General features: G+C 38.0%; 1 protein-coding gene across 2 annotated transcripts in view; it reads right to left on the bottom strand.

Moving 5' to 3' along the window:
* Positions 1-26,474, bottom strand: part of ACACA (acetyl-CoA carboxylase alpha) — a 571,750-nt gene that overhangs the window by 223,248 nt on the left and 322,028 nt on the right. For both annotated transcript variants that reach the window (XM_073616063.1, XM_073616061.1), the window contains exons 35-40: positions 19,895-19,936; positions 18,903-19,118; positions 18,465-18,620; positions 17,109-17,312; positions 14,104-14,259; positions 3,585-3,731 (exon numbers count right to left, since the gene is read on the bottom strand). In XM_073616063.1, the coding sequence (XP_073472164.1) occupies positions 3,585-3,731; positions 14,104-14,259; positions 17,109-17,312; positions 18,465-18,620; positions 18,903-19,118; positions 19,895-19,936 (921 nt within the window). The remainder of the gene's footprint in view (positions 1-3,584; positions 3,732-14,103; positions 14,260-17,108; positions 17,313-18,464; positions 18,621-18,902; positions 19,119-19,894; positions 19,937-26,474) is intronic.

The following is a 26,474-nucleotide window of genomic DNA, read 5'->3' as shown; positions in this document are numbered from 1 at the left end:
AAGATCAACTTGTACCAGAGTGATGGGAAGAGAAGAGTGTGGAGAAGGAAAGGAACTGCTCATGATCCAAAGCATACTACCTCATCAGTGAAGCATGGTGGTGGTAGTGTCAGGGCGTGTGCATGAATGGCTGCCAATAGAACTGGTTCTCTTGTATTTATTGACTGCTGACAAAAGCAGCAGGATGGATTCTGAAGTGTTTCGGGCAATATTATCTGCTCATATTCAGCAAAATGCTTCAGAACTCATTGGACGGTGCTTCACAGTGCAGATGGACAATGACCCGAAGCATACTGCGAAAGCAGCCAAAGAGTTTTTTAAGGGAAAGAAGTGGAATGTTATGCAATGGCCAAGTCAATCACCTGACCTGAATCCAATTGAGTATGCATTTCACTTGCTGAAGACAAAACTGAAGGGAAAATGCCCCAAGAACAAGCAGGAACAGAAGACAGTTGCAGTAGAGGACTGGCAGAGCATCACCAGGGATGAAACCCAGCGTCTGGTGATGTCTATGCGTTCCAGACTTCAGGCTGTAATTGACTGCAAAGGATTTGCAACCAAGTATTAAAAAGTGGGAGGCACATATACAAACTGTTGTAATTCCTACACCGTTCACCGGATTTGGATGTAAATACCCTCAAATTAAAGCTGAAAGCCCGCAGTTAAAGAACATCTTGTTCATTTAATTTCAAATCCATTGTGGTGGTGTATAGAGCCAAAAAGATTAGAATTGTGTTGATGTCCCAATATTTATGGACCTGACTGTATATAGTAATGAAAAACAAACAAAAAAAAAAAAAAACCCCAAAAAAACATAAAACACGTTTAAAAATGAAAATACTAATATTAATCTAAAACTTTAAAACATATAAAAAGAATGATATCACTAAGCTTAAATGTGCCTTTAATGCATAAATCCAATATAAATAAATAACAATTAGAATAGAATTTTGACTTTATTCTTTAAGATTCTTCACAACTTAAAGAGGAAGTAAAGTCTTCCTCTTTAATTGTACCTACAGGTAAGCTTATAACAAGGCTTACCTGTAGGTACTGTAAAAATCTCCTAAACTTGCACTGTTTAGGAGATATTTACTGCATACGCTGCCGCCGACATCATTGGCGCATGTGCACTGAAGGAACTGCCTGCTTATGCTGTTTCTTCAGGGCCCGTGCCATGACCGGCGGCTCCCGCGTGCATGCGTGGGAGTGATGTAATTACCCGGAAGTGACTCTGGGATTATAGAGACGGAATTACCTGAAATACCCAGAAGTAACTCTGGGAGACATGTCGGTCCTGTCAGGGGTGAGCCGGCGCCGATCCAGGGCATCGTTCTAAGGTAAGTGTTTCATAGCGAGCTAGTATGCAATGCATACTAGCTCATTATGCCTTTGTCTTGTAGTTTTTGGGGGGGGGGGGAGGCGGGTTCGTTTTTTTTTTTTTGAGGTTTACAACCTCTAAGTTGATATATGAAAAAATGCCAGCACTAAATTTGAGTAAAAAAGTATACACATTCATACAGAAAACATAATTTAAAAATAGGCACCGTATATAAAATAAAACAATTTATAATATTACCCATCCAAAATAATATCCAATATTATATCGTTTCTACTTTCACTTCTCCACTGTGCAATTCAGCCTTTTCCTTCCTCAGTGACATCACACCTCCAGCACACATACTGATGTTTCTAAGATCCTAACCTCAGCAAACACATTGGTCTTTTTCTTGTATCCCTTCTTTCAGCACACACTCTCTAGTTTCTCCCCTAAAGATTCCTCAGCCAGCAGTCACATACTACCACTACACAAACTGCATTTTGAACACTGTCCATGTCCTCCCTAAAGACATTGTACTTTGACACAGTAGCTTGCCTCCCATGCTGCTGCTTTATAATTACTCATCTTTGTGAATGGGTGCCAAATGCATTATGAGGCACATCTATCCCCCCTGTCATGGTCTAGGTCACGACTACATTATCTAGTGATTTTTGTTGCCAATTATGAAAAGAAATTAGTAACCACAATTTGTGAGTCAAAAGATTAACTGTTATTTCCGCTATCACACCTCCACATTCTTCTCCTGCACATAATGCAGTTATGCACTAATATTCCCCAGAGCGTAGTGAATGTGATAAAGCTCTACTTTGCAAATACCCAATCAGGTGCAAGAAAATTTAGGAGGTTTTCTTGCACATAATTGGATGATGAAAATTAGCACTGCTTTACCATATTCACTAAGCCATTGGGAAAATCAGTGCAATTGCCCAGTCTATTTGCCTTTGGTAAGTCCAACCAATGCCTACTGTCATACCTTCAACAATTCCCTCTTACACATCTTATCATGTCATGTCTCCAGACTCCAATACTGCATATCCTTCCTATTTTCATAACCTCCACACCCCACTTTTGCACATACCACCCACTGCCATGGCCTCTGTACTCTTCTGCACGTATTTTCCCCTATAATACCTTCTGACCTCTTCTCCTACACACAATTCCCCCATTATACCCTCTGGTCTCCTCTCCTTCACATACTACCTGCTGCCATACACTAGGTATTCTTCTCCTGCACATATTGCCACTCATCATACCATCCTCAACCTTCTTCTGTACATACTGTCTGCTGTCATAACCTTCTTACCTCTATCCTGCACATACGGTTTACTGTCATACACTCCACACTTTTCCTTTGAACACACTGCTCACTGTCATACCCTCTATACTTCTCTAGGTATTTGTAGGTATCTAAATAGCTATTGTTTCTTTACATTAGTCTTCTATTCCAGAACTCTGCTAAGCACAGACACATTTCATTGTGACCCGACATAGCTTAGTGTGACGCTCTGGCTCTCTGGAACGAGATGTAAATGCCGACCTTCAGCCGCTGGGAGTGCTGGCACGGGAGGGAGCTCATCCCAGCTTCTGCAATCAGTGAAGTTTAAGAAAGGACTCCCTGTAGCCGCACATTGATGCTGTCCCTAAGATGAGTGTGTAAGTGGCAATCTCAACCTAGAACTACAGCCAGGCCAGGCCCCCAACATGTTTCATTCCGCCCCTCTGAGCTTAGTCATGGGGACCTGAAGCGGAGCAAAACATGTTGGGGGCAGGGCCTGACTGGAGTCCAGGCTGAGGCTGAGGTTGCCACTTACACACTCATCTTATAGCATAGATGTGCGGCCACAGGGCATCCTTTCTTAACCTTCAGTTTCAGCATTTCATCCTGGTTTTGTTTGTAGCAATTGTTACACCATTAAGAGTTAAACATCTCCAGATAAACAGTTTATGTGTTATAAATTATTGCAGGTACTTATATAGCACCGTCAATTTACACAGTCCTTTACATATAGTATTTATTCACATCAGGTAAATAGCAAATAATAATGGAGACAACAATCACAATCATAATAATGCTAATTCCCACCTAGCCCTCCCACTGACATCTTATCCAGGTGCTATCTAGATCAAATGATAATGTTTCAAGGTGCTTTCATGGCCAGGGACAAAATAATGAACAGAAAAACACCCATAAAAAGGAATATGCATGCTGTAATCAATCTGTCAAACGCATTACAGAAGTTACCTCATTTCCTCCTGGCAGTCTGTTCATGTGTACCAACTGGCCTTGGTCATCCAGTACAAGTTCAGTGTAAGTGAGAACATCTGAAGACAATTGACACTTTGGAATGTAAGCACTAGCATCCATTGACTCCCATAGCTTAATAAGTGCCTGCAGGAAAATTGGAAGATTGTATTATGTCTAATGTTTAGAACATTAGAAAAATAATTATTAATCCTGATGAAGAAAGAATGAAACATCTGGATTTATGGAATGTTATATTTTTACAAACATACCCTACTGAGATGTATCTGACATTATTTGTAAAATGACAATCTACTACTCATTTAGGTCTACATTCAGTGCTCCCAATGCCAATCAGCTAGATGCTTAATGATTCATATTTCAGAAAGCATCTCAACAGGATGTATTCATTTTGAGATGCTTTGTTGTTCACTTGGTAAAACAGTTAAGTGTCCATTCTTAATGTGGGGTCATTGCTTGTAATGTTCATTGAACCCCACAAGCAAAGGGTGGAGGGCCACTATGAGTACACTAAACCTAACCCAATAAAAGTGTGGTTTGGATATCCTCTTGAAAATATAGGAAAAGTGAGCGCACAGGTTCATTGTGCAATACAGTTTATTCATTAAAACTCGTAAAAAAAATCAATGCACTTACAAAATTGAAATAAACACGTGTCAATTCTGCAGTGGGAATCCGTGAATGATGACCCTTCCTAACGCTGTGGTGACAAGATCACATGATGGATGGATGCGAGTTCACAGCATGCAGCTGACGACAGGCTGCGCACAAACTGCTCACTATCTCCGAGGGCTGGCCGGCCACATCAGGGCTAAAGCCGCCTCTGATGCCACAAGACTCCGGAAGAACCAGGGAGACTAGCCTGAGCAGAGGACGCTGTGTGGTTGCCAGGGCAATGCGTTTCAGAGGGCGTGGCCTTCTTCCTCAGGTTGTATAACAAATAAAATAAAAAGTGTAGCACTATAAGCCCAAGAGTAAAATAATGAATGTGTTAAAACCTAATATATTGTATAAACAGATAGGTCAAAACATCAATCAATAAGTGCATATGAACAATATATAAAAAAACTATCACCACCTTAAATAGCCATAATTATAAATTGCACCGTAGAGTAACACTGTGTTGTGTATCAAAACAATACAAAGTGAAAAAACTAATTGAAAAATCTTAATCATCAAATGTAAACATTAATAGAGTATAATTGGAAGACCGTGAGGGTCCAACCAATCTAACACCATAAGATATTGTGAATAAAAGTGTCCTGAAACATAAAAAGTCCACAATGTTGGTTTTGTAGAGAAAACGTGAAGAAAAAAACCACCACCAAAAGTCTATGGAGGTTAAACGCTAAAAATGGTGGATCTGTAGCTCCCCGGGTTCACAAGTAGAAAGAATCAACTGGATCTGGCAGGTAGGTGAACTATGGAGGAACCACATGTGTACAGAGGATCTAAATTGGTGCAGGGGCCATCACTGGAGACATCAAGAGGCTTACCAGAACTTTATGACTTGAAAAGACATACGTCATACAAGTCAAAAAGGCTTATTGACCAGCCGGTCTGGACGATACGTCTCTTCAGATGTCGTCAGCATACAGCAGGAAAGGGGCGTGGTAATACAACTTTCAAATCCATAGGCATTCCGATATCAGCAATATCCAGGCGCTTCAGTGCGCCATTCTACATCAAGCAAAAAATGAATGGTTGAAACCGGTCCGTAACGGGATGTATGCTGATCGTTCCTAACAGCTGATCTGCTAAGCGTTAGGAACGATCAGCATACATCCTGTAATGAATGGTTGAAACCGGTCCGTAACGGGATGTATGCTGATCGTTCCTAACAGCTGATCTGCTAAGCGTTAGGAACGATCAGCATACATCCCGTTACGGACCGGTTTCAACCATTCATTTTTTGCTTGATGTAGAATGGCGCACTGAAGCGCCTGGATATTGCTGATATCGGAATGCCTATGGATTTGGAAGTTGTATTACCACGCCCCTTTTCTGCTGTATGCTGACGACATCTGAAGAGACGTATGGTCCAGACCGGTTGGTCAATAAGCCTTTTTGACTTGTATGACGTATGTCATTTCAAGTCATAAAGTTCCGGTAAGCCTCTTGATGTCTCCGGTGATGGCCCCTGCACCAACTTAGATCCTCTGTACACATGTGGTTCTTCGATAGTTCACCTACCTGCCAGATCCGGTTGATTCTTTCTACTTGTGTACCCGGGGAGCTACAGATCCACCATTTTTAGCGTTTAACCTCCATAGACTTTTGGTGGTGGTTTTTTTCTTCACGTTTTCTCTACAAAACCAACACTGTGGACTTTTTATGTTTCAGGACACTTTTATTCACAATATCTTATGGTGTTAGATTGGTTGGACCCTCACGGTCTTCCAATTATACTCTATTAATGTTTACATTTGATGATTAAGATTTTTCAATTAGTTTTTTCACTTTGTATTGTTTTGATACACAACACAGTGTTACTCTACGGTGCAATTTATAATTATGGCTATTTAAGGTGGTGATAGATTTTTTTATATATTGTTCATATGCACTTATTGATTGATGTTTTGACCTATGTGTTTATACAATATATTAGGTTTTGACACATTCATTATTTTACTCTTGGGCTTATAGCGCTACACTTTTTATTTTATTTGTTATCTCTTACCTTTAGTCTATAGGTGTGTTAGCTGCTATTTTTTTGCTCATTCTTTCTAGCGCAGCGCTGTACTTAAATCCCCCCCCTTTTTTGTATTCCTCAGGTTGGATGCCTCTTAAATAGCCACCCTAAACCTGTTCATCTCCTCGGTCTACTCTAACATACTTCTAGTTACTGTTTTACTTTAGTGATATGAAAAATATTATTTATCAGTACATAAAAGTAGAGCAATAACTGCAATAAAAGTTATATTGTCACAGAATAGACAAATTTAATATTTTTGGTTTAAATATACAGTAATCACCAACTTATATAAGTCTATTTATCCTTTCATTCTGCCTCTCTGACCCTCACACACTTCTTACGATAATGACAAAATCCAAATACTAATTTTATATTTTATGGTAGACTGGCTGACACCTGAGCCTACTGTATGTTTGCAATGCTAATCTGTTCAAATGCTTTATGTTATACGTTATTCACACATTTTTTTCCCCAACGCCACCTTCTTCTACCTTATACCCTTAACCCCAATTTCAATGGTTGTTGCCAGAACATTTGAATAACTGAATTAAATTACCATCCTTGCACTACACAATGAACTTGTTTTCCTTTTGAATAATCGACATAATACAAAAATGCTATTCGTAAAGGGTCATTGCCTGTACTAATAGATTACAATCCTATATACACAAACCCATACCCACAGTTGATCCAGAGGAAGGCAAATACAAACAGCAAAGCATGATCCAGTTTACTCCAGCAGGGGAAAAAAATCCTTTCTGATCCCCCAAGGGGTAATCAGATATTCCCTGGATCAACTTTACTTATAAAGATTAGTATCCAGTTATATTATGTACATTTCGGAAAGAATCCAGGCCTTTAAAGCAATCTACTGAGCTGGACAGAACCGGCTTCTGAGGGAGTCTCACATTTTCAGAGCTCATATTGTGAAGAAGCCTTTGTATCTGTATATATTTATATCTTGTACTTTCAACCTCTTAAGCGTCTCATCTCCAGGGAGAACTAAACTCCTCCTCCATAACTTCCTCATAACTGTAGTCCTCAGTCCCCTTATTAGCTTTGTTGCTCTCCTCTGGACTCAATCCAGTTCCAGCAAATCCTTCCTGAGGGCTGGTGACCAGAACTGGATGGCATATTCAAGAAGTGGCTGGACCAGAGTTTTGTGAAGGGGTAGAATTATAGTCTTATCTCTTGAATAAATACCCTTTTAAATGCATGCCAACAGTCTGCTAGCTTTGCTTGCTGCAGTTTGGCATTGCATGCTATTGCTGAGCCTATAATCTACTAAGACCTAAAGATCTTTTTTCCATCCCAGATTCCCCCCAGAGGTCCTGCCCCTAGCAAGTAACGTGCGTTCATATTTTTAGCCCCCAAGTGCATTACTTTAAATTTTTCAAGATTAAACCTCATTTGCCATGCAGGTTTCCATCCCTTTATTTTATTGAGGTCTTCTTGTAAAATTCCTATATCCTGCTGTGAAGTTACTGCCCTGCTTAGCTTTGGATCATCAGCAAACACTGAGATTAAACAATTTATACCAACCACTCTATCATTTATAGATAAATTAAACAGAATTGGTCCAAGGACAGAGAATTAGGGTACCCCAATAACAACTCCAGATCGTTCCGAGTACACACTATTTATTACCACCCTTTCGCCACACAGCTGGAACCATTCCAGTCACTAAGGTGTCGTTAAAATTGGAAATAATGGTCTGGTTATAACCTGACTAAGTTCTTTGAGGACTCTTGCATGTAAGCCATCTGGTCCTGGTGATTTATTTTAGTTATATTTTTCAGGTGTTTTTGGACACTGGCTTCACCTAAACATCTTTTTTGACAGAATGATAGCAGGTGGATGTGTCTTGACTGGCAGGGAACTATTGTGGTAAACCAGAGGAAATTGAGGGAAATTTCAACTTAAAAACTAATTTGTAAAGTGAACAGCCATTAGTGAATCAACCTCTAGGTGAAGGGATCTATTCAAATCTATGGGAAGTTACTGCACAGATATGGCTCGTGCCAAAGATTTCTGTACTGTGGATACAGACACCGTGGGAGGCTGTTGCCACAACAGAGAGATAACTACGAGCCGTCGTGGGAGGGTTCAAGGTTCGATTAACTTATGGATCTCTATGGAGTGGGGCTGGGGGTTTCTGAGGCAAAACTGTAGTTGTACTTTATAGCACATTGTCAAGTACATCAATGTAAACAGTTTATTTGGCCTTTTTTATGGAACTAATATTACCTTGCTTTTAGATATATTCTATTAAATCGCATATTGGTTCCAAACATACTTTGGAAGTATATGTGAACCCTTACCTTGTTAAACAACCTATTCAATTTAAAATAATAAATACCAAACAATTGAGTATATTATATATACATATACAGTGCAGAAAATAATTATTTGATGCTCTGCAGATTTTGAAAGTTTGCCCACTTACAAAGAAATGAAGGGTCTATAATTTTTATCATAGTTGTATTTTAAATGATAGAGACAGAATACCAACCAAAAACCCAGAAAAAAACACAATACAAATGTTATAAATTGAGTTGCAGTTCAGTGAGTAAAATAAGTAAGGTAAGATGGTTCTTGTAGCTGGTTACCAGGTTTTAGTGTGTCTCAAATAATATACACAGTGACTTCCTAATGACAATATGTAAACATTTCTGTTACAATAAAGTGCAAATGCTGTGCAAAATCAGCTTAAAAGTGCAAACTACAGAAGGAAAAAATGTGCAAAAGATATGCAAACAATAAAGTGCTGAAAAACTGTGCACCGTGCTCAAATGTATAGATAAATAAGCGTCCAATCCAGGAGTAAAGTCCGAATGTGCGCCAAAAACAGAAGAAAAAGTCCCAAAGAATCATCAAAAATCTTTACCAACAAATGAAATTCCAAATTTGCCTGTCGTCTCCAGCCGCAAACACAGGACCACGAATGCTGAGTGAGGCGTGCGTGATGATGTCAGCGTCCTTGCCCCTCCCAACGCATTTTGTCATATGAACTCTTCACGAAGTGGAAGGACGTCTGATGTCACCGCTCCAAATGTATAATGGAAAAGTGCCCCATGTACATCCGCATTTATGTTTAAACCTCCAATTTGCTTTAGAAAGAGTAAAAATATGCTAAATATACATTAAGCAGGCTAATCTATATAATACACACATGCTTAGTCTCATTTATTCATGTATTATACACCATATCAAAAATGTACAATTCCTCCATTATTTAAAGGAGAAGTGTGCCTATTAACCACTTGCCGACCGCCTACTGTACATATACGTCGGCATTTTGAAGATGGATATCTCAGTAACGGCAGCAGCTGCTGCTACAACCGAGGTATCCATCTCTTCAGGAGCCAGTCGTGTTTACGATAATGGTGGTCTCTGCGGCGGATTCGCCGCGAGATCACCGTTATCGGCGGCGGGAGAGAGGCCCCCTCCCCCCGCTCTCCTGCGCCCTCTGCCGCTTACCGGAGCCATCGGCAGCGGTGGAGGTGATTGGGTCCTTGACATGGCTGGGTATGGAGACGAGTGAGGCTAAGATGGCCCCCATCTGTCTCCATACCATAGCTGGGTGGAAGCGACATCATAACGTCATTTCCGCCCATACGTCTTAAAGGCACATGTTTTCAATGTAATTTTTTCAAATGACAACATTTTTTTTATTGCATTTTAGTCCAAATATGAGATCTGAGGACTTTTTGACCCCAGATCTTATATTTAAGAGGACCTGTCATGCTTTTTTCTATTACAAGAATTTTTTAAACGTTGCCTATGGAGATTTTTAAGGGTAAAAGTTTGACGCCATTCCACGAGCTGGCGCAATTTTGAAGCGTGACATGTTGGGTATCAATTTACTTGGCGTAACATTATCTTTCACAATATAAAAAAAAAAATTGGGCTAACTTTACTGTTGTCTTATTTTTTTATTCACAAATCTGAATTTTTTCCAAAAAAAGTGCACGAGGCTAGTCTTTAAGTGGTTAAGGACCTACTCTAGACCCCTCATGTAAAGCACTTCTAATATGCATTTGTACATTTATAAATTACAAATTATAAACTGTGCCACCTATACACCAATCTATAAAAAGTCTAAAAATCATAAAAACATTTATGCAGTAGCCCATTTTAAATATGGTGCAGCGACATCAGACGTCCTACTTTGTGAAGACATCGTACGATGAAATGCATAGGACAGAGCAATGACACTGACGTCATTGCGCACGCCTGACTCGCACTTGCAGCTCTGTGTTCACGGCCAGGGGCAACAGGCAAATATACGATATACTACAAGCGTTATTGCCCTAGTATCAGGGAGACACTGGAACCATGTGAGTGAATTACATCTATTTTAATAAAAGTCTAGCTATTTTAAACTGTTTTACGCTATGGAGGCCTTCCTTCCTTTATACTTCCATGCTTGATCGGGATATGCCTCAGTGGACCTACATGTGAGGAACCATACTAAGTACTTGGATGGTGGAGATTTTTTCCCCAGGGTGTGTTGCAGAGCGCATTAACTGGTGTGTAACTTGATCATCCATTACATCTGTTGAGTCAGTTTGGTGTGGCTGGTGAAGGACTCGCACTGGGTGAACCATTTGGAATTTCATTTGTTGGAAAAGATTTTTGATGATTCTTTGGGACTTTTTCTTCTGTTTTTGGAGCACATACAGACTTTATTCCTGGATTGGACATTTATTTATCTATACTTTTGATCACGTTACATTTTTTTCCATTTTTCAGCACTTTATTGTTTGCATATTTTTTGCACATTATTTCCTTCCATAGTTTGCACTTTTATGCTTATTTTGCACAGCATTTGCACTTTATTGTAACAGAAATGTTTACATATTGTCCTTAGAAAGTCATTGTGTATATTATTTAAGACACACTTTGAATTGTTCACACATAATCATGTTTTGTTGCACATGTTTATGACATATTATAGACATGTGCATTAGTTTTTGTCGGAATTTCGGGTATTTTCGTTATCGTTTAAACAAATAATAACGAACGTGCAGAATCCGAAAACTGAAAGATCCGACATAAACAAATGCTTTATTTTCATTTTCGTTGCGACAACAGTTCAATATGGATAGAAGATTCGACATGATGCTGACAATAGCAATCTGTGTCCAACGAACCTGTGGTCGAATGTGCCTAACCTTAGCTCTATTATTTCAAGATTATTCTACATAGAGAGAAAAGATTCGACATAGAGAGAAAAGATTCAACATTATAGAGACAATAGCAAAAAAGGTTGAATGTGCCTAACCTAACTCTATTAGTCCAAGATTATTCGACATAGAGAAAAAAGATTCGACATGAAGATTCGACGAAGCAGTCTCCGCGAGCGGACATTTATGGTCAAATGCTCCGCCCATAGGCTATAGAAGAATTCTAATGTTGGTTGACTAGTAATTAAAATTAAAAAATATAATTATTACTAGTGTCATACAACATTAGAATTCCACTATAGCTTGTAGGCGGAACATTTGACCGGAAATGTACGATTGCGGCATCGTACAATTTAGCTGCTCCGTCGACAGACACCATAAGCCTTCAATGACAGATTCGACCTTAATTATTTCGGATTTTCGGACGAATGCATTTTTGAATGAAACAAAACAAATAAAAACGAATTTCGGGAGTAACTAAATAAATGTATTTTTCGAACGAAAACGAAATTCCGAAACGAAATATTTCAGTGTGCAAATGTCTAATATATTAGGTTTACATGTCAATCACATAGGTCACTATTGAGATTAGACTTAAAAAAAAAGGGATTATAGACCAGTGCCGCAACTCTCTCTTTCTAATAGTTGTCTATTGGTATAACACCATTATTTGAGTGGCATATATTTTCCTTTTTCAGTGCATATATTTTCCTTTTTCATCAATATCCGCAGGCACTATATATTTTCTTTTTACATGGTTACCAGGTTTGCACACATCTCAGGAGGGATTTTGGTCCACTCTTCTTTGCAGATCTTCTATAAATCCTTAAGGTTTCTTGGATGTCGCTTGACAAGTCGAAGTTTCAGCTCCCTCCATACATTTTCAATAGGATTAAGATCTGGAGACTGGCTAGGCTACTCTATGACCTTATTATGCTTCTTCTTGAGCCACTCCTTTGTTGCATTGGCGGTATGTTTTGGGTCATAATCATGCTGGAAGACCCATCTGCTACCCATCTTCAGTGTTCTGGCTGAGGGAAGAAGGTTCTCATCCATGATTTTACAATACATGGCCCCATCTATTGGCCCCTCAACGTGGCAAAGTCGGCCTGTACTTTTAGCAGAGAAACAGCTGCAAAGCATAATGTTTCCACCTCTGTGCTTGACTGTAGGGATGGTGTTCCTAGGGTCATAGTCAGCATTCTTCTTCCTCTAAACAGTCGAGTTAATGCCAAAGAGCTCAATTTTGGTCTCATCTGACCACAGCACTTTATCCCAATCCTTCTCTGAATCATTTGGATGTTCATTGGCAGACTTCAGAGACCAAAATTGAGCTCTTTGGAATTAACTCGACTCGCCATGTTTGGAGGAAGAAAAATGCTGCTTATGAGCCTAAGATCACCATCCCTACAGTCAAGCACGGAGGTGCAAACATTATGCTTTGCGACTGTTTCTCTACTAAAAGTACAGGCTGACTTTGCCACATTGAGGGGAGCCAATGGACGGGGCCATGTATTGTAAAATCTTGGATAAGAACCTTCTTCCCTCAACCAGAACACTTGAAGATCGGGTTGTGGATGGGTGTTTCAGCATGACAATGACCCAAAATATACCGCCAAGGCAAAAAAAGGAGTGGCTCAAGAAGAAGCACATTAGGTCATGAAGTGGCCTAGCCAGTTTCCAGACCTTAATCCTATAGAAGATCCTATAGAAAATGTATGGAGGGAGCTGAAACCTCGAGTTGCCAAGCGACAGACAAGAAACCTTAAGGATTTAGAGGAGATCTGTAAAGAAGAAGGGACCAAAATCCCTCCTGAGATGTGTGCAAACCTGGTAAACAACGACAAGAAATGTCTCACCTTTGTGCTTGCCAACAAGGGTTTATTCACCAAGTACTAAGTCATGTTTTGCTTGGGAATCAAATAAATACTATTTTACTCACTGAACTGCAACTCAATTTATAACATTTGTATCATGTTTTTTCTGGATTTTTGGTTGATATTCTGTCTCTATCATTTAAAATACACCTATGATTATAAATTGTATATATATAAATATATATATATATATATATATATATATTATATATATACACACACACATCACACACATATATACATACACACATATACATACACTGTATATATATATATATATATATATATATATATATATATATATATATATATATATATATATATATATATATATATATATATATATATTATATTTTTTTTTTAGAAGTGATCACAAAATCTCTGTTCTCAGCTGCATAAGGGACTTAGAGATCAGCATTAGAGATCAGCATTATATTGATCTTCCTACAGAATGGTTGTGCAAAGGGGGGTTTCAGCACAAGTCTGATCACTGGAGAACAGGCAGGCAATACGCTGGGATGGATGTGCTCTCATTCCTTGCATGGTCACTTTGAAATACGAAAGCAGGGGAACTGGCAGGAATTTAACAGTAAGGAAGCCATACAAAGAGAACAGGACACTTTTTATTAACACAAGTACATGGTACAACAGGCACATATCAGGAATATAAAATGTTGGGCTAACATTCTTGAACTTTCAAATTTGAATGTTGTTAATTAAAAATTAAAAAGTCTTACCTGACGGAACATTTCAGGGATATCATATATGTAAGTTGTTCCAAGAGATTGTGCTTGAAATCGCTTAGATTGTAACAAATCTTTTGTCACATAAGGAGTATTAATAAGCATCCCATGAAGTGGTCCCTGTTTGTCCCCATATGCTTGAAACATGATCTATGAAAAAGAACAAACTCATCTTAAATGTAATATCTACCTGTTATGTTTGAAGACCATTACTGAAAATTGAAAAATGGCAGCTGTTGTCTCAGTTAAAAAGACTTAACATAAGGAAATACGTAAACCATTTCCTGCCTATTCTCCATGACATGCACAATGTACTGCCATATAGTTCCTATATTTTGCTTAATTTTTAGTTTCATCAGTTTTAACTATAAGAAACCCTGTGATCAGAACTGAACTGAATTAAACTGTTCATGCCAATATGCTTAAACATTTAAATTAGTTCCAAAAGCCTGCAATTGAAGAATTAAAAACTTAAAGTCTCAAATTTAATCAACACATCCCTTCGACAATAACATTTGATGCCTGATAATGCGAAACTTTAGTAGTTTTTTTTAAAGTTTTTTTTACATATTTTATATGTGGACATTATATATTATTTCTTTAAATCATTTTTAAATAAACATTTTGTACAAGGTATATACACCAAAAAGAAAAGCAAGAGGGAGAGAGAGCACCACTACCAGAGTGTAGTATTCACACAAAGTGTAGTAAATCACAAAAAATGAAAAGTATATATTGCACCAACATGCAAAATGAATATACAAACCATCTGTCAAGTCTTCAATAGGTGGCAGTATACCAGGTGGTCAGTGGTGTTACATCAGACCCCTCTAGGTAGATGTGATGTCAGATATCAGGATTCGGGAAGTATACCAAGGAGCACACCAGGAAGAACCAGCAGTATGTAAAAACCAAGATGGCAGCTGCTGTGAGTGTGATGACATCATACATGATGTGGATGGATGTGGCAACATGTTTTTGGGGCTCCCTGCCCCTACGTTTGCTGGTTCTTCTTGGTGTGCTCCCTGGTATACTTCCTGGATCCTGGTTTCTGACATCACATACACCTAGAGAGTCTGCTGTAACACCACTGACCACCTGGTGTCGGTCACAAGATGTGCTTGTATATATATTTTACATGTGAGTGCAATATATTTATTTCATTTTTATTGAACTTACTACACTCAGGTAGTTGTGCTCTCTTTCCCTCTTTCTTTTCTTTTTGGTATTTATATGTTCTGCTAGTGGGAACTGTCCCAGATCCTACATGAAGAAGAGACTGCTGATGCCATCATATGAATTTTTCACACTTTTATGGACTTTGGTTATGAACTCATTGTTCTACCACTGTGTTTTGTAAACGATTTACAAAACGATTTATGGTTTACAAAACACAGTGGTTTTTCATAGTGTCTCCTCATAATAACCTTTACAATATTCTCATTTATATATATTAAAAAAAAAAAAAAAATTTTTTGTAAACTGAGCAGACATATGATATCTTTCACACTATGCCGTGGCTGCTGGGCCATATGTCTCATATATACCTGCATTCATTTATATAATGGTTTACATGTTTATACGTCTAAGCGCTAGTTTTAGCACCTATCTCAGTCCCGTGGAAAGAAAGGAAACTTTATATCTTCCTAACTTTCCTTCTTCAAAAGACTTTTAAAAGCAATATAAACTTTTTATTTATGGATATTTTTTGTATTGTCTATAGAAACATCTTGTCTGCACATTCACGTCTTCAATAAACACTCCACCATAAAACACACACCCAGTTAACTCTATGTTAAGAGGCCATACAACGATCAGCTGTTTAGAGTTATACAATCAGTATGGGGTCATGTGTGAGACGTACAATGTGTATGTAAGTGACTTTCATTGTTGTACAAACCAGCTATGAGTAAGCGCTCTATGGGAGCGTGAAACGCGTCAGTGGTTATGCTGTATCACTTCAACAGAGCAATGTACGCATTTTATACCATGTCATTTTTTTCAATAAAGAAGATTTTACCTTTATTATTCCAATCCCGAGTGCGGCAGTCCATATTTTTCATTGCACCTATACCATTGGAATAGCAATCGCCGGCACCTGGAGCTCTCACAATTCACCCAGCGAAGGACGGGAAATTCAAACCCAGTTACCTGGAGCAGTGGTCACCAACCTACTCTGCATATAAGTTAAATAAGTAGGGTGACAATATACATCCTTGCCACACTCCTTTTTAAATATTGAACCAGTCAGTTGTTCCATGTCCTGTTCTAACTGCTGCCTCTTGACTTGCATACAGGTTTTTCATAAGACAGGTGAGGTGATCTGGTATTCCCATTTGTTTCAGTATTTGCCACATCTTGTTGTGATCCACACAATCAAAGGCTTTACTGTAGTCAATAAAGCAGAAGTAGACATTCTTCTGGAACTCCCTTGCTTTCTCCATTATCCAGCGAATGTTGGCAATTTGATTTCTAGCTCCTCTGCCTGTTTGAAATTCAGCTTGTACTTGTGGTAGCTCTCAGTTCACATGCTGCTTGTAGAATTTTCAGCATAACCTTGCTAGTGTGTGGGATGAATGCAATTGTACGGTAGTTTGAACATCCTTTGGCGCTGCCTGTCTTTGGTAACGGAATGTAAACTGACCTCTTCCAGTCCTGTGGCCATTGTTGAGTTTTTCAAATTTGTTGGAATATTGAGTGCAGCACTTTAACAGCATCATAAAACCTCATGAAAAGAAACAAAAAGCCCCCTTTATGGATTACTGCCTTGCTGTGGCGAAGGGGTTTGCATAATTCTGTGAAGTTATGAGCTATGCCGTGTAGACCCAGCCAAGACGGACAGGTCACAGCAGAGAATTCTGACAAAATGTAAACCACTGGAGAAGGAAATGGCAATCTACTTTGCCAAATATACAGAAGCCTTCAATCCTTTACATTCTTCCGAACACTTTTTTTTTGTATTTTTTTGCATCTTTAATATAATGTTACCCCTTCCTTACCTGTGCAGTTCTTGAATCTGTCACCTCTTTGTAAAGACTTATATCCAAGTAGTAGCCAGATTCATTTGTCAGAAACAATCGAATTGGAATCTGCTTCCCTGTTGGCGTTAAGCGGATATTTATTTTCAGTTCAGCTTGCAGGACACGCAACTTCCATAGACGGCTCCCATAGCGCATTACCATACTCCGGACAGACTCTTCGATCTGTTGGCAGAAGGTTAATATTATTGTTATCCCTAATTATATTAATTAAAATGTCTAAACTTTTGTTTTGCATTTAGAGGAACAGAATCAAGGACACACATAATATAGGAGGGAACAGCAATAAAGCCACACATAACACTCTGCCTCTGTTTCCAGTTCCCCAGTGGCAAAACAAACAGTAGGATACAGTGCAGTACACTACCTGTAAACTAGGAGTAAGATGCATTCCATTCAACTTGTACACATGGTGTACTTGGTGTAAGCATCCTGAAGCGCTATCAGCTGTATTTGATTCCTCAACAAGTTGATACCCTCATACCCTCCACACTTCTTTCCTGCACATACAGTTATATCCTTTGCATTCTTTTCCTACACATACCATCATATCCTCCATACTCCTCTTCTATACATACAGCATACCTTTATATCTTCCACACTTCTCTTCTGTACATACTGCCCATAGTCATATTCTGAACATTCTTCAACTTTACATACTGTCCACTATCATACCCTCTGCACTCCTCTTCTTCACATACTGCCCACTGTCATACCCTTCCCACCCTTTTACTACACAGACTGCCTATTGCCATAACCTCAATACTCCTCCCTATGCATCGTACCCACTAAAACAGTTCTTCCAACATAATTTCTAAAATATTCTCACCTTGCGTGTTCTCTAACAGGCACGTTTTTGATAGTTATATTTATAAAAAATAAAAGTAGGCGTTACATACACGTCAGTTGTTGAGCCAACATATAAACCACAACTCTACACTACAGTAACTAAATACAATTTTATAACATAAAAAAATGAGATTGTAATTGTAATTGTAAAATTGCTAAGATATGCTCAAAAGGGAGACATTACAGAAGAGTGTTTACGGTAAATCTCAAGGAGTGATGGGACAAAAGTACAGCGTATGGGGCTAGATTGTGGATGAGAGAGAAGACAGCAGGAGTAGATCACAAACCATAATCACTGGGAACAGAGTGGTTGGGAGAAGAGAGAGAGGTGGCAGACCAGCAAGAACACAAAAAATAATCAAGGAGGATTGTCCTATGAGAGAAGGACATGTACTGCAAACTGTAGGAAGACACACACACTCAAACTAAAGAGGCTGGGACATATACAAAAAAGATCATTTGGTATACCTTTGAAGGATCCATGATAACAGTAGGAACAAAATTTAAGAAGATGTGGTTGCAGTCAGTGCGCACATTAGTGTTATTAAAAGCAACTTCCAGTTCATCCATAGCTTCCAGCAAGAGGCGCTCACCTTCATTCTGAAGGTACTCAAATGAGGCTTCCTGTAAAGCACAAAAGGATATTTACAAACTCAATCTATATATAGTGAAACTGCATTAACACGGTGTAATTTTAACATCCTGTATGAACTTGGCTGTATAGGGAAGAATAAATGAATAACGAAAGAATCACCTAATTAAAAAAACTCAACACGGAAAACAAAATTTCCATGTAAATGCTACAAATTTTGTCAGTTAAATACTCCGTTTGGTGTTTGGGAAATCAAAGTTTTAATTACATACACTGCAAGATTGTTAAGAAGCTTGACTCAAAATAGCCCTTACTTTTGTAACTAGGTCAGAATGTCTGATGATCGCACGGACAAAGAATCTGTAATCTGTGACTTCGGTTCCCTCTTCGACCTTTGCAGCTCCCAAGTACAGATGCATTTTGTGGTTAGCACAAGGTATAGCTGTTAAATCAAAATTCCTCATACGATTAAGCTCCAGCTGGAAGGCAAGTGCTGGTTCCAAATGCCTGTAGATTCTGTCTTCTTCAAACTTGGAAAACACACAGATTATTATAATAATTTTTTAAAGCACCAACATATTACAATATACACACAATACAACGTGCACATAAACAAGATACAGGAGGAGAATGGGTTAAAAAAATAAATAAGAAAAAGTATTAAAATGTAAAATTGTAAAAAAAAAAAAAACAAAAAAAAAAATTGAGAAAGGAGAAAGGAGATAGCAAAAGCTAGAGATTAAAGATTGCTCAAGTCCTTTTAAACTAAATAAACAAAGAGGACAACTGATAGATCATTTTGAAACGTTGGGATATAAGGGTGTGCTTAAACATTTTAAAGGTGACAGCATGTACAGGTGGGGTCCATCCTATTTCAAAAGATGAGTGGTCTCTCCCAACCCTGGTATTTTTTCATTATATTTTCCACAAGATTGCATCACTAAGTTGGGGCTATCCTATGTATGTTGGGAATCCTGGAAATGTTTTTCCCAGCGCTTTCCCTGATATATATTCCTACCCGTCCAACTTAGAACTCTTTTTTGAACATTCTCCGCTTTGTTGAGCTACTTGTGTAGCTCTGATGCCATGTATGTTACCATAATAACTATGTAATTGCATTTTTGCAGTACTCTTGTTTTGGTATGTATAGTGCAACCTATGGTTCAATATAGGAATTACAGAAAAAAAAAAAAGATGAGTGGAAAATTAATACAAAAAAGGTGGAATGGAATTGAATCATCCTTTTAATTGCACTTTATGTGGTGTTTAAAAAAAAGCAAAAAAAAAAAAAAAAAAAGAACCTTACCTTGTTTCTTGCACGAAAAGTGAAAAATTTGGGGAATTCCCTCTGAAAGAAAACAAAAACACTGATATATAGATTTCACAATAATAAACACAGTTATAAAATACATCACTTTAAAGTAATTTAGGTTCCCTAAAACCAAATATTTGAAAATGGGTTCAATATTAAATAAAAACTTGACTCCTGCTGCATACAGTTATACGTAACATGCAATATTTACACCTTCCTAAGCAAAAGGAAACTGTACGTATATACTAAAATCCACACTGCCCCCTGCCTCATCAAAAACCCCATAACATAACATAACTCCCCAACAGAAAGACATCGTCCTCTCCTTGACGCAGCAGCTCGGCCAGAGCCATTTATTGTTTACAGCGTGAGCTATTCCAGCTGAGTTCTGATATTCTGAACATGTGGCTGTCCTAGTGATAAAGAATGCTGGCTGTCCAGGCTGCATATACCAAGCTTTGCACAAAGAAAGACTATATTTTCTAAGGCCTGGACTGGCGGAGCTGAGATCATGGCACTGCAGGCTGTAAACGGGATACAACAGTGATGAGAATAGGAAGCCTATATTGTAGGTATTGTAGGTCTTATATTCTGTGTACAAATTTGTTAAGAAGATACCATTTAAAGCTGAAGTTTAACCTGTTTATATTTTGCCTTCCCTGGTCCCTCCTTCCCCCCTCATCAACATGCTAATGAATTTATTAAATAAAACCTGTTTTCACAGTAGTGACACCCAAGGCCAAATTGTTGCTAAGGGAATGATCAGACCATGAAGGCCCCACACTATTTAAACAATGATCACTTTAGAACATAATGCACTCTAGTGTATAGACAAAATATATATATATATATATATATATATAGTTTGTTATGTGTCTATTATTTTTTATTAAGTTTTTTTCCCAAAATCAATGTTTATTGTAGACAAAAGGTATAATGCACAATAGGAATACAAATGTAAAGTGTCTAATGTGTATCACAATGCATTGTTACACGTTAATAGAGATATCATTGCCATCATTGGGAAAAATACATTATACTATAGTAAGGTGTAACAAGAATAAAGCAGAAACAAAACAGCAAAAGATGAACAACAAAGGCATCTAGCCCTGAAGGTAACCAAGTGGTTATATAGTCATCACGGTTACCCCAATCGGTTAGGGTGCTATAGTTCCCCTATCTTTACACTACAATCTGGGAAGCTTGACCATTGGGGTAGCAGGGAACCATTGTGTTTGTTAGGAAATTTCCGTTATATCAGTATTGGTCCTCGGTAAAGGTTTTAGGGGGCCTTGGCGGTAATAGGGGGCGAGTGTAGACACACTAGTCAGGCTGTCCTTTTGGAGATTATTGTTTGCTCTCATAGGTTGGGTGCTCGATGATGTAATTGGCTAGTTGTCAAACATCTCTAGATTAGTCGATTTCCCATGGGATTGCGGTCATCGGACCACTAGCAATCCACGGGTGACAGGCGACTCAAGATTAGGGATTTTCTTTTCATTTCAATTTTGATAATAACTGTTAAGAGGACCAATAGAGAGAATGAATCTCCCTAATAAAAAGGCACAGGCAGCAATAAATTCTATAAAAAAAAATGTTTGCCTTTAGTTATACTTTAGGATACATAGCACATGTAAACGAGATCAGCCTGATGTAAATAACCTTATCAATATGCATTAATGTTTAACCACTTCAGCTCCGGAAGATTTATCCCCCTTCATGACCAGGCCATTTTTTTGTGATATGGCACTGCGTTAATTTAACTGACAATTGTGTGGTCGTGCGACACTGTACCCAAATAAAATGTATGTCCTTTTTTCCCACAAATAGAGCTCTACAGTTTTTATTTTTTGCACTATAAACAAAAATTTCTGCCAATTAAAAAAAAAAAAAAACAATACTTTTTACTTTCTGCTATAAAACATACCCTAAAAAAAAAATGTAAAAAAATCGAACTTCTTCATTGATTTAGGCCAATATGTATTCTGCTATAGATTTTTGGTAAAAAAAAACCCCAATAGGCGTATATTGATTGGTTTGCGTAAAAAGTTATAGCAGCTACAAACTACAGGATATTTATTTTTTTACTAATAATTGCGGTGATGAGCGACTTATAGCAGGACTACGATATTGCGGTGGTCAAATTGGACACCTGACACTTTTTGGGGACCAGTGACACTAATACAGTGATCAGTGCTAAAAAAAATATGCACTGTCACTGTACTAATGACACTGGTTGGGAAGGGGTTAACATCAGGGGCGATCAAAGGGTTAACTGTGTGCCTAGGTTGTGCTTACCTACTGTGGGGGAGGTGCTTTGACTATATGTATATATACATCTCATAGCAAGTACATGAAATGTTAAACAGGGATGCAAATATAAATTTACATTCACTTCTTTAGGATGCATGGTTAATTTAGGCTTTTTATTATATGAACCATTAAATTATACTTGCTTTATTGAAATAAAGACTTGCTGGAACAAGAAATTACAAATCATCATAATAAATCACATGCCTTCTGCTAAAAAACTCTACTTAAGCCAGAGCACACGTCATCAGATGGCCTCAACATCTAAAACCCAACTGACAGGTTTGTACACTTATTCTTTTAAACTTTAATGGTTTACTTTTGAGACACCAAAGAAGAGAACAGTTGTGACTTGGTGAGCCGGGATGAACTTTTTCTAAAATAGCCTGTCAGCTAGGGATCTTCCCACAAAACAAAAGACTGCCAAGGAATGCTTTGCACCCAATGCAACAGAAACATTCAAATGAAGTAAAAGAAATCTGAAAAGGCTTTACCAAAAATCTGTTACAAAAATACCATTAGCGGCTTTTGCGGGCATGCTACAGTCCATTTCCCACGTGACAATTTTTGATTTACTCGCACATCGCCAAATTAATGAAAAGGGGGAATGAATGTTTTATGATTTCAGCACAGTTGTGTAGTTCTTGCGATTTTCTCTTATCAGTACAAGGAGAATTTAAATGTGTGGGTATTATGCTACACTAAATTTGTCAAGTTCAGTCTGGCAAATCCTATTATCTCATATGAAAGTTTTCTATTAATTCCCAAAGTCCTGTCCGTTTTGCACATGTTATCAATGAGTTACTCATGATTGTTGTAATTAACTCCTTGTTACTGCTAGAAAATTGCCTTGCTTTAACAATCTGCATTGCTCTGCCATTTACCAACAATTGTTTCAAAAATAAGGATCATTTCTGCACATTAACATTCCTTATCAAATGGGGAGGTATCACATAATTGATAAGTGTACTATTTAATATGGAATATTAAATGTCCAGGCCACACTGGCACAACAATAACTACACATTTATACCCCACACATACAGTGCCTTGAAAAAGTATTCATACCCTTTGAAATGTTATACATTTTCTCATGTTACGTCCAAAAACGTAAATGTATTTTATCAGGATTTTATGTGCTATACCAACAAAAAGTGGTAAATAATTGTGAAGTGGAAGGAAAATGATAAATGGTTTTCCACATTTTTTACAAATAAATATCTGAAAAGTGTGGCGTGCATTTGTATTCAGCCCCCTTTACTCCGATACGCCTAACTAAAATTTAGTGGAACCAATTGCCTTCAGAAGTCACCTAATTAGTCCACCTGTGTGTAATTTAATCTCAGTATAAATACAGCTGTTCTGTGAAGCCCTCAGAGGTTTGTTAGAGAAGCTTAGTGAACAAATAACATCATGAAGGCCAAGGAACACATCAGACAGGTCAGCGATAAAGTTGTGGAGAAGTTTAAAGCAGGGTAAGGTTATAAAAAAAAACATCCCAAGCTTTAAACATCTCACGAAGCACTGTTCAATCCATCATCCAAAAATGGAAAGAGTATGGCACAACTGCAAACCTACCAAGACATGGTCGTCTACCTAAACTACCAGTCCGGGCAAGGAGAGCATTCATCAGAAAAGCAGCCAAGAGGCCCATGGTAACTCAGAAGAAGCTGCAGTGATCCACAGCTCAGGTGGGAGAATCTGTCCACAGGACAACTATTAGTCATGCACTTCACAAATCTGGTCTTTATGGAAGAGTGGCAAGAAGAAAGACATTGTTGAAAGAAATCCATAAGAAGTCTTGTTTGCAGTTTGCGAGAAACCATGTGGGGGACACAGCAAACATGTGGAAGAAGATGCTCTGATCAAATGAGACCAAAATTGAACTTTCTGACCTAAAAGCAAAACGCTATGTGTGGCAGAAAACTAACACCGCACATCACTCTGAACACACCATCCCCACTGTGAAACATGGTTGTGGCAGCAGCATGTTGTGGGGATGCTTTTCTTCAGCAGGGACAGGGAAGCTGATCAGAGTTGATGGTTAGATGGATGGAGCCAAATACAGACAATCTTAGAAGAAAACCTGTTAGAGTCTGCAAAAGGCTTGAGAACTGGGAGGGAGGTTCACCTTCCAGCAGGACAATGACCCTACACATACAGCCAGGGCTACAATGGAATGGTTTAGATCAAAGCATATCTGCGTGTTAGAATGGCCCAGTCAAAGTCCAAATCTAGGAGTTTATTTACTAAAGCTGGGGAGTGCAAAGCCAGGCTCACTTCTGCAAAGAAACCAATAAGCTTCCAGGTTTTATCGCCAAAGCTTAATTGAACAAGCTGAGGTTAGAAGCTGATTGGCTGCCATTCATAGCTGCATCAGATTGTGAATGCTCCAGTTTTAGTAAATCAACCCCCTAAATCTAATTTAGAATCTGTTGCAAGACTTGAAAATTGCTGTTAACAGACACTCTCCATCCAATCTGACAGAGCTTGAGCTATTTTGCAAAGAAGAATGGGCAAACATTTTACTCTCTAGATGTGCAAAGCTTGTAGAGACATCCCCAAAAAGACTCGCAGCTGTAATTGCAGTGAAAGGTGGTTCTACAAATTATTGACTCGGGGGGGCGAATACAAATGCACTTTTCAGATATTTATTTGTAAAAAAAATGTGAAAACCATTTATCACAATTATGTGCCACTTTGTGTTGGTCTATCACATAAAATCCCAATAAAATACATTTACATTTTTGGTTGTAACATGACAACATGTGGAAAATTTCAAAGGGTATGAATACTTTTTCAAGGCACTGTACCTTGTACGCATACAAAGCAAAGCTTTCATTTTCATCTTTCACCTTTGGCATACATTATTTTATAGTTACCCCCAACACTGAACACCATAAAATGTTATGTAATGAAGATGCTGTATGAATGTTCAGAATGATACCTCCATTTACTTTAAGAGTTTTTTTGTAACTTTTTAAAGGACTTTGTTTTATGTATGTTAATTACAGTCAACATAATTATTTCCCAGCATGTTTAGGTGGTAAAGCCTTGCTCGAGCTAACTTCCATTTTCTCATCTCATTAGGTTTTTAACATGATTATTAGTATAATAATCAGCTATGATGATTTGTGTTGCATGTTTTCACATTCTCTAATATGCAGGGTGTCTTGATTGGCTAATTTAGGCAAATTATTTTGATTGTCTTGACGATGGTTGGCTTATTTGATCGCAGCAGGGGTATAATTTGCATTCATGGGAAGCAAAGTTGTTGTGTTTTTTTCATGTTGAAAAGCAATGAGATGTTTTTGATTGTGATATCTGGCCTTCATAGCGGTGTAATTTCTAGAAAATAACTTCATTAAAGTGATAACATGTGATGCTGCGGTAATGACTCATTGTAGCCTCGAGGAGGAGGATATCCATCCAGTAGACTGAACAGCTATGCTTATCAGCTTTTAATCTTTAAGGCCATACAGTATATCTGCTTAAATGTGCTTCATCTATTTAAACAAATTGCATCATTTGAAGATAATTATCAAAAAAGTTTATTTTTTCCTTTTATCGAGATAAACCTGCAAGCAAAGCCTCTATTAGTTCTTAAAACAAAAGGAAAATTGATAGGCAAATACACTTCCTTCAAAATGCAGGTAATACACCGTTTTACTGGGCATCTGTAATGAAATTATTCTCAGCTTTTAACAGGAAACCAAGGAATGCAATGCTCTACAAAACTATTATCACTATGCCCACCATATACCGTTCACCAAATGTATACATTCAATGAACTTTCATATGCAAAAACTGTCCTTATTAAAGTATATTTCACTTGCATCAAAAAGTGGGAAACTTGTTCATTGAGGACCACATAAGTTCATAATTCTTAGATACTCAGCAGTTAGCCAGATACGTCGCATAATCAAGATTAGCAGTAGATGACCTTGGAAACTCACAGAAAACACAGACATCTGCCCTGAAGCAGGACAGATATTTGAGGGGCATCACTACTCCAATAAATGGGTTTTCCAAGCTTTAATTAAAAACAATGAGTACACTAACAGTGATTACCCTCAAAGCCAAGAAAAAAAAATAAGACCATTGCTTTAACTATAACTGTGTTTCTATAAGGCTTTCAAAGCTCTCCATTTCCTGTACATCAGCAATAAACCATGAAAATCTTACTACAGACATATCAGAATTCTTCTCTTCTGGAATAAGCTTTTATAATAAATTTAAGATCTAGTTAATCACCTCAATACCA

This window comes from Aquarana catesbeiana, linkage group LG02, assembly GCF_042186555.1.
Source record: "Aquarana catesbeiana isolate 2022-GZ linkage group LG02, ASM4218655v1, whole genome shotgun sequence".
NCBI lineage: Eukaryota > Metazoa > Chordata > Amphibia > Anura > Ranidae > Aquarana > Aquarana catesbeiana.
This window is presented reverse-complemented; position numbering and strand designations above follow the sequence as displayed.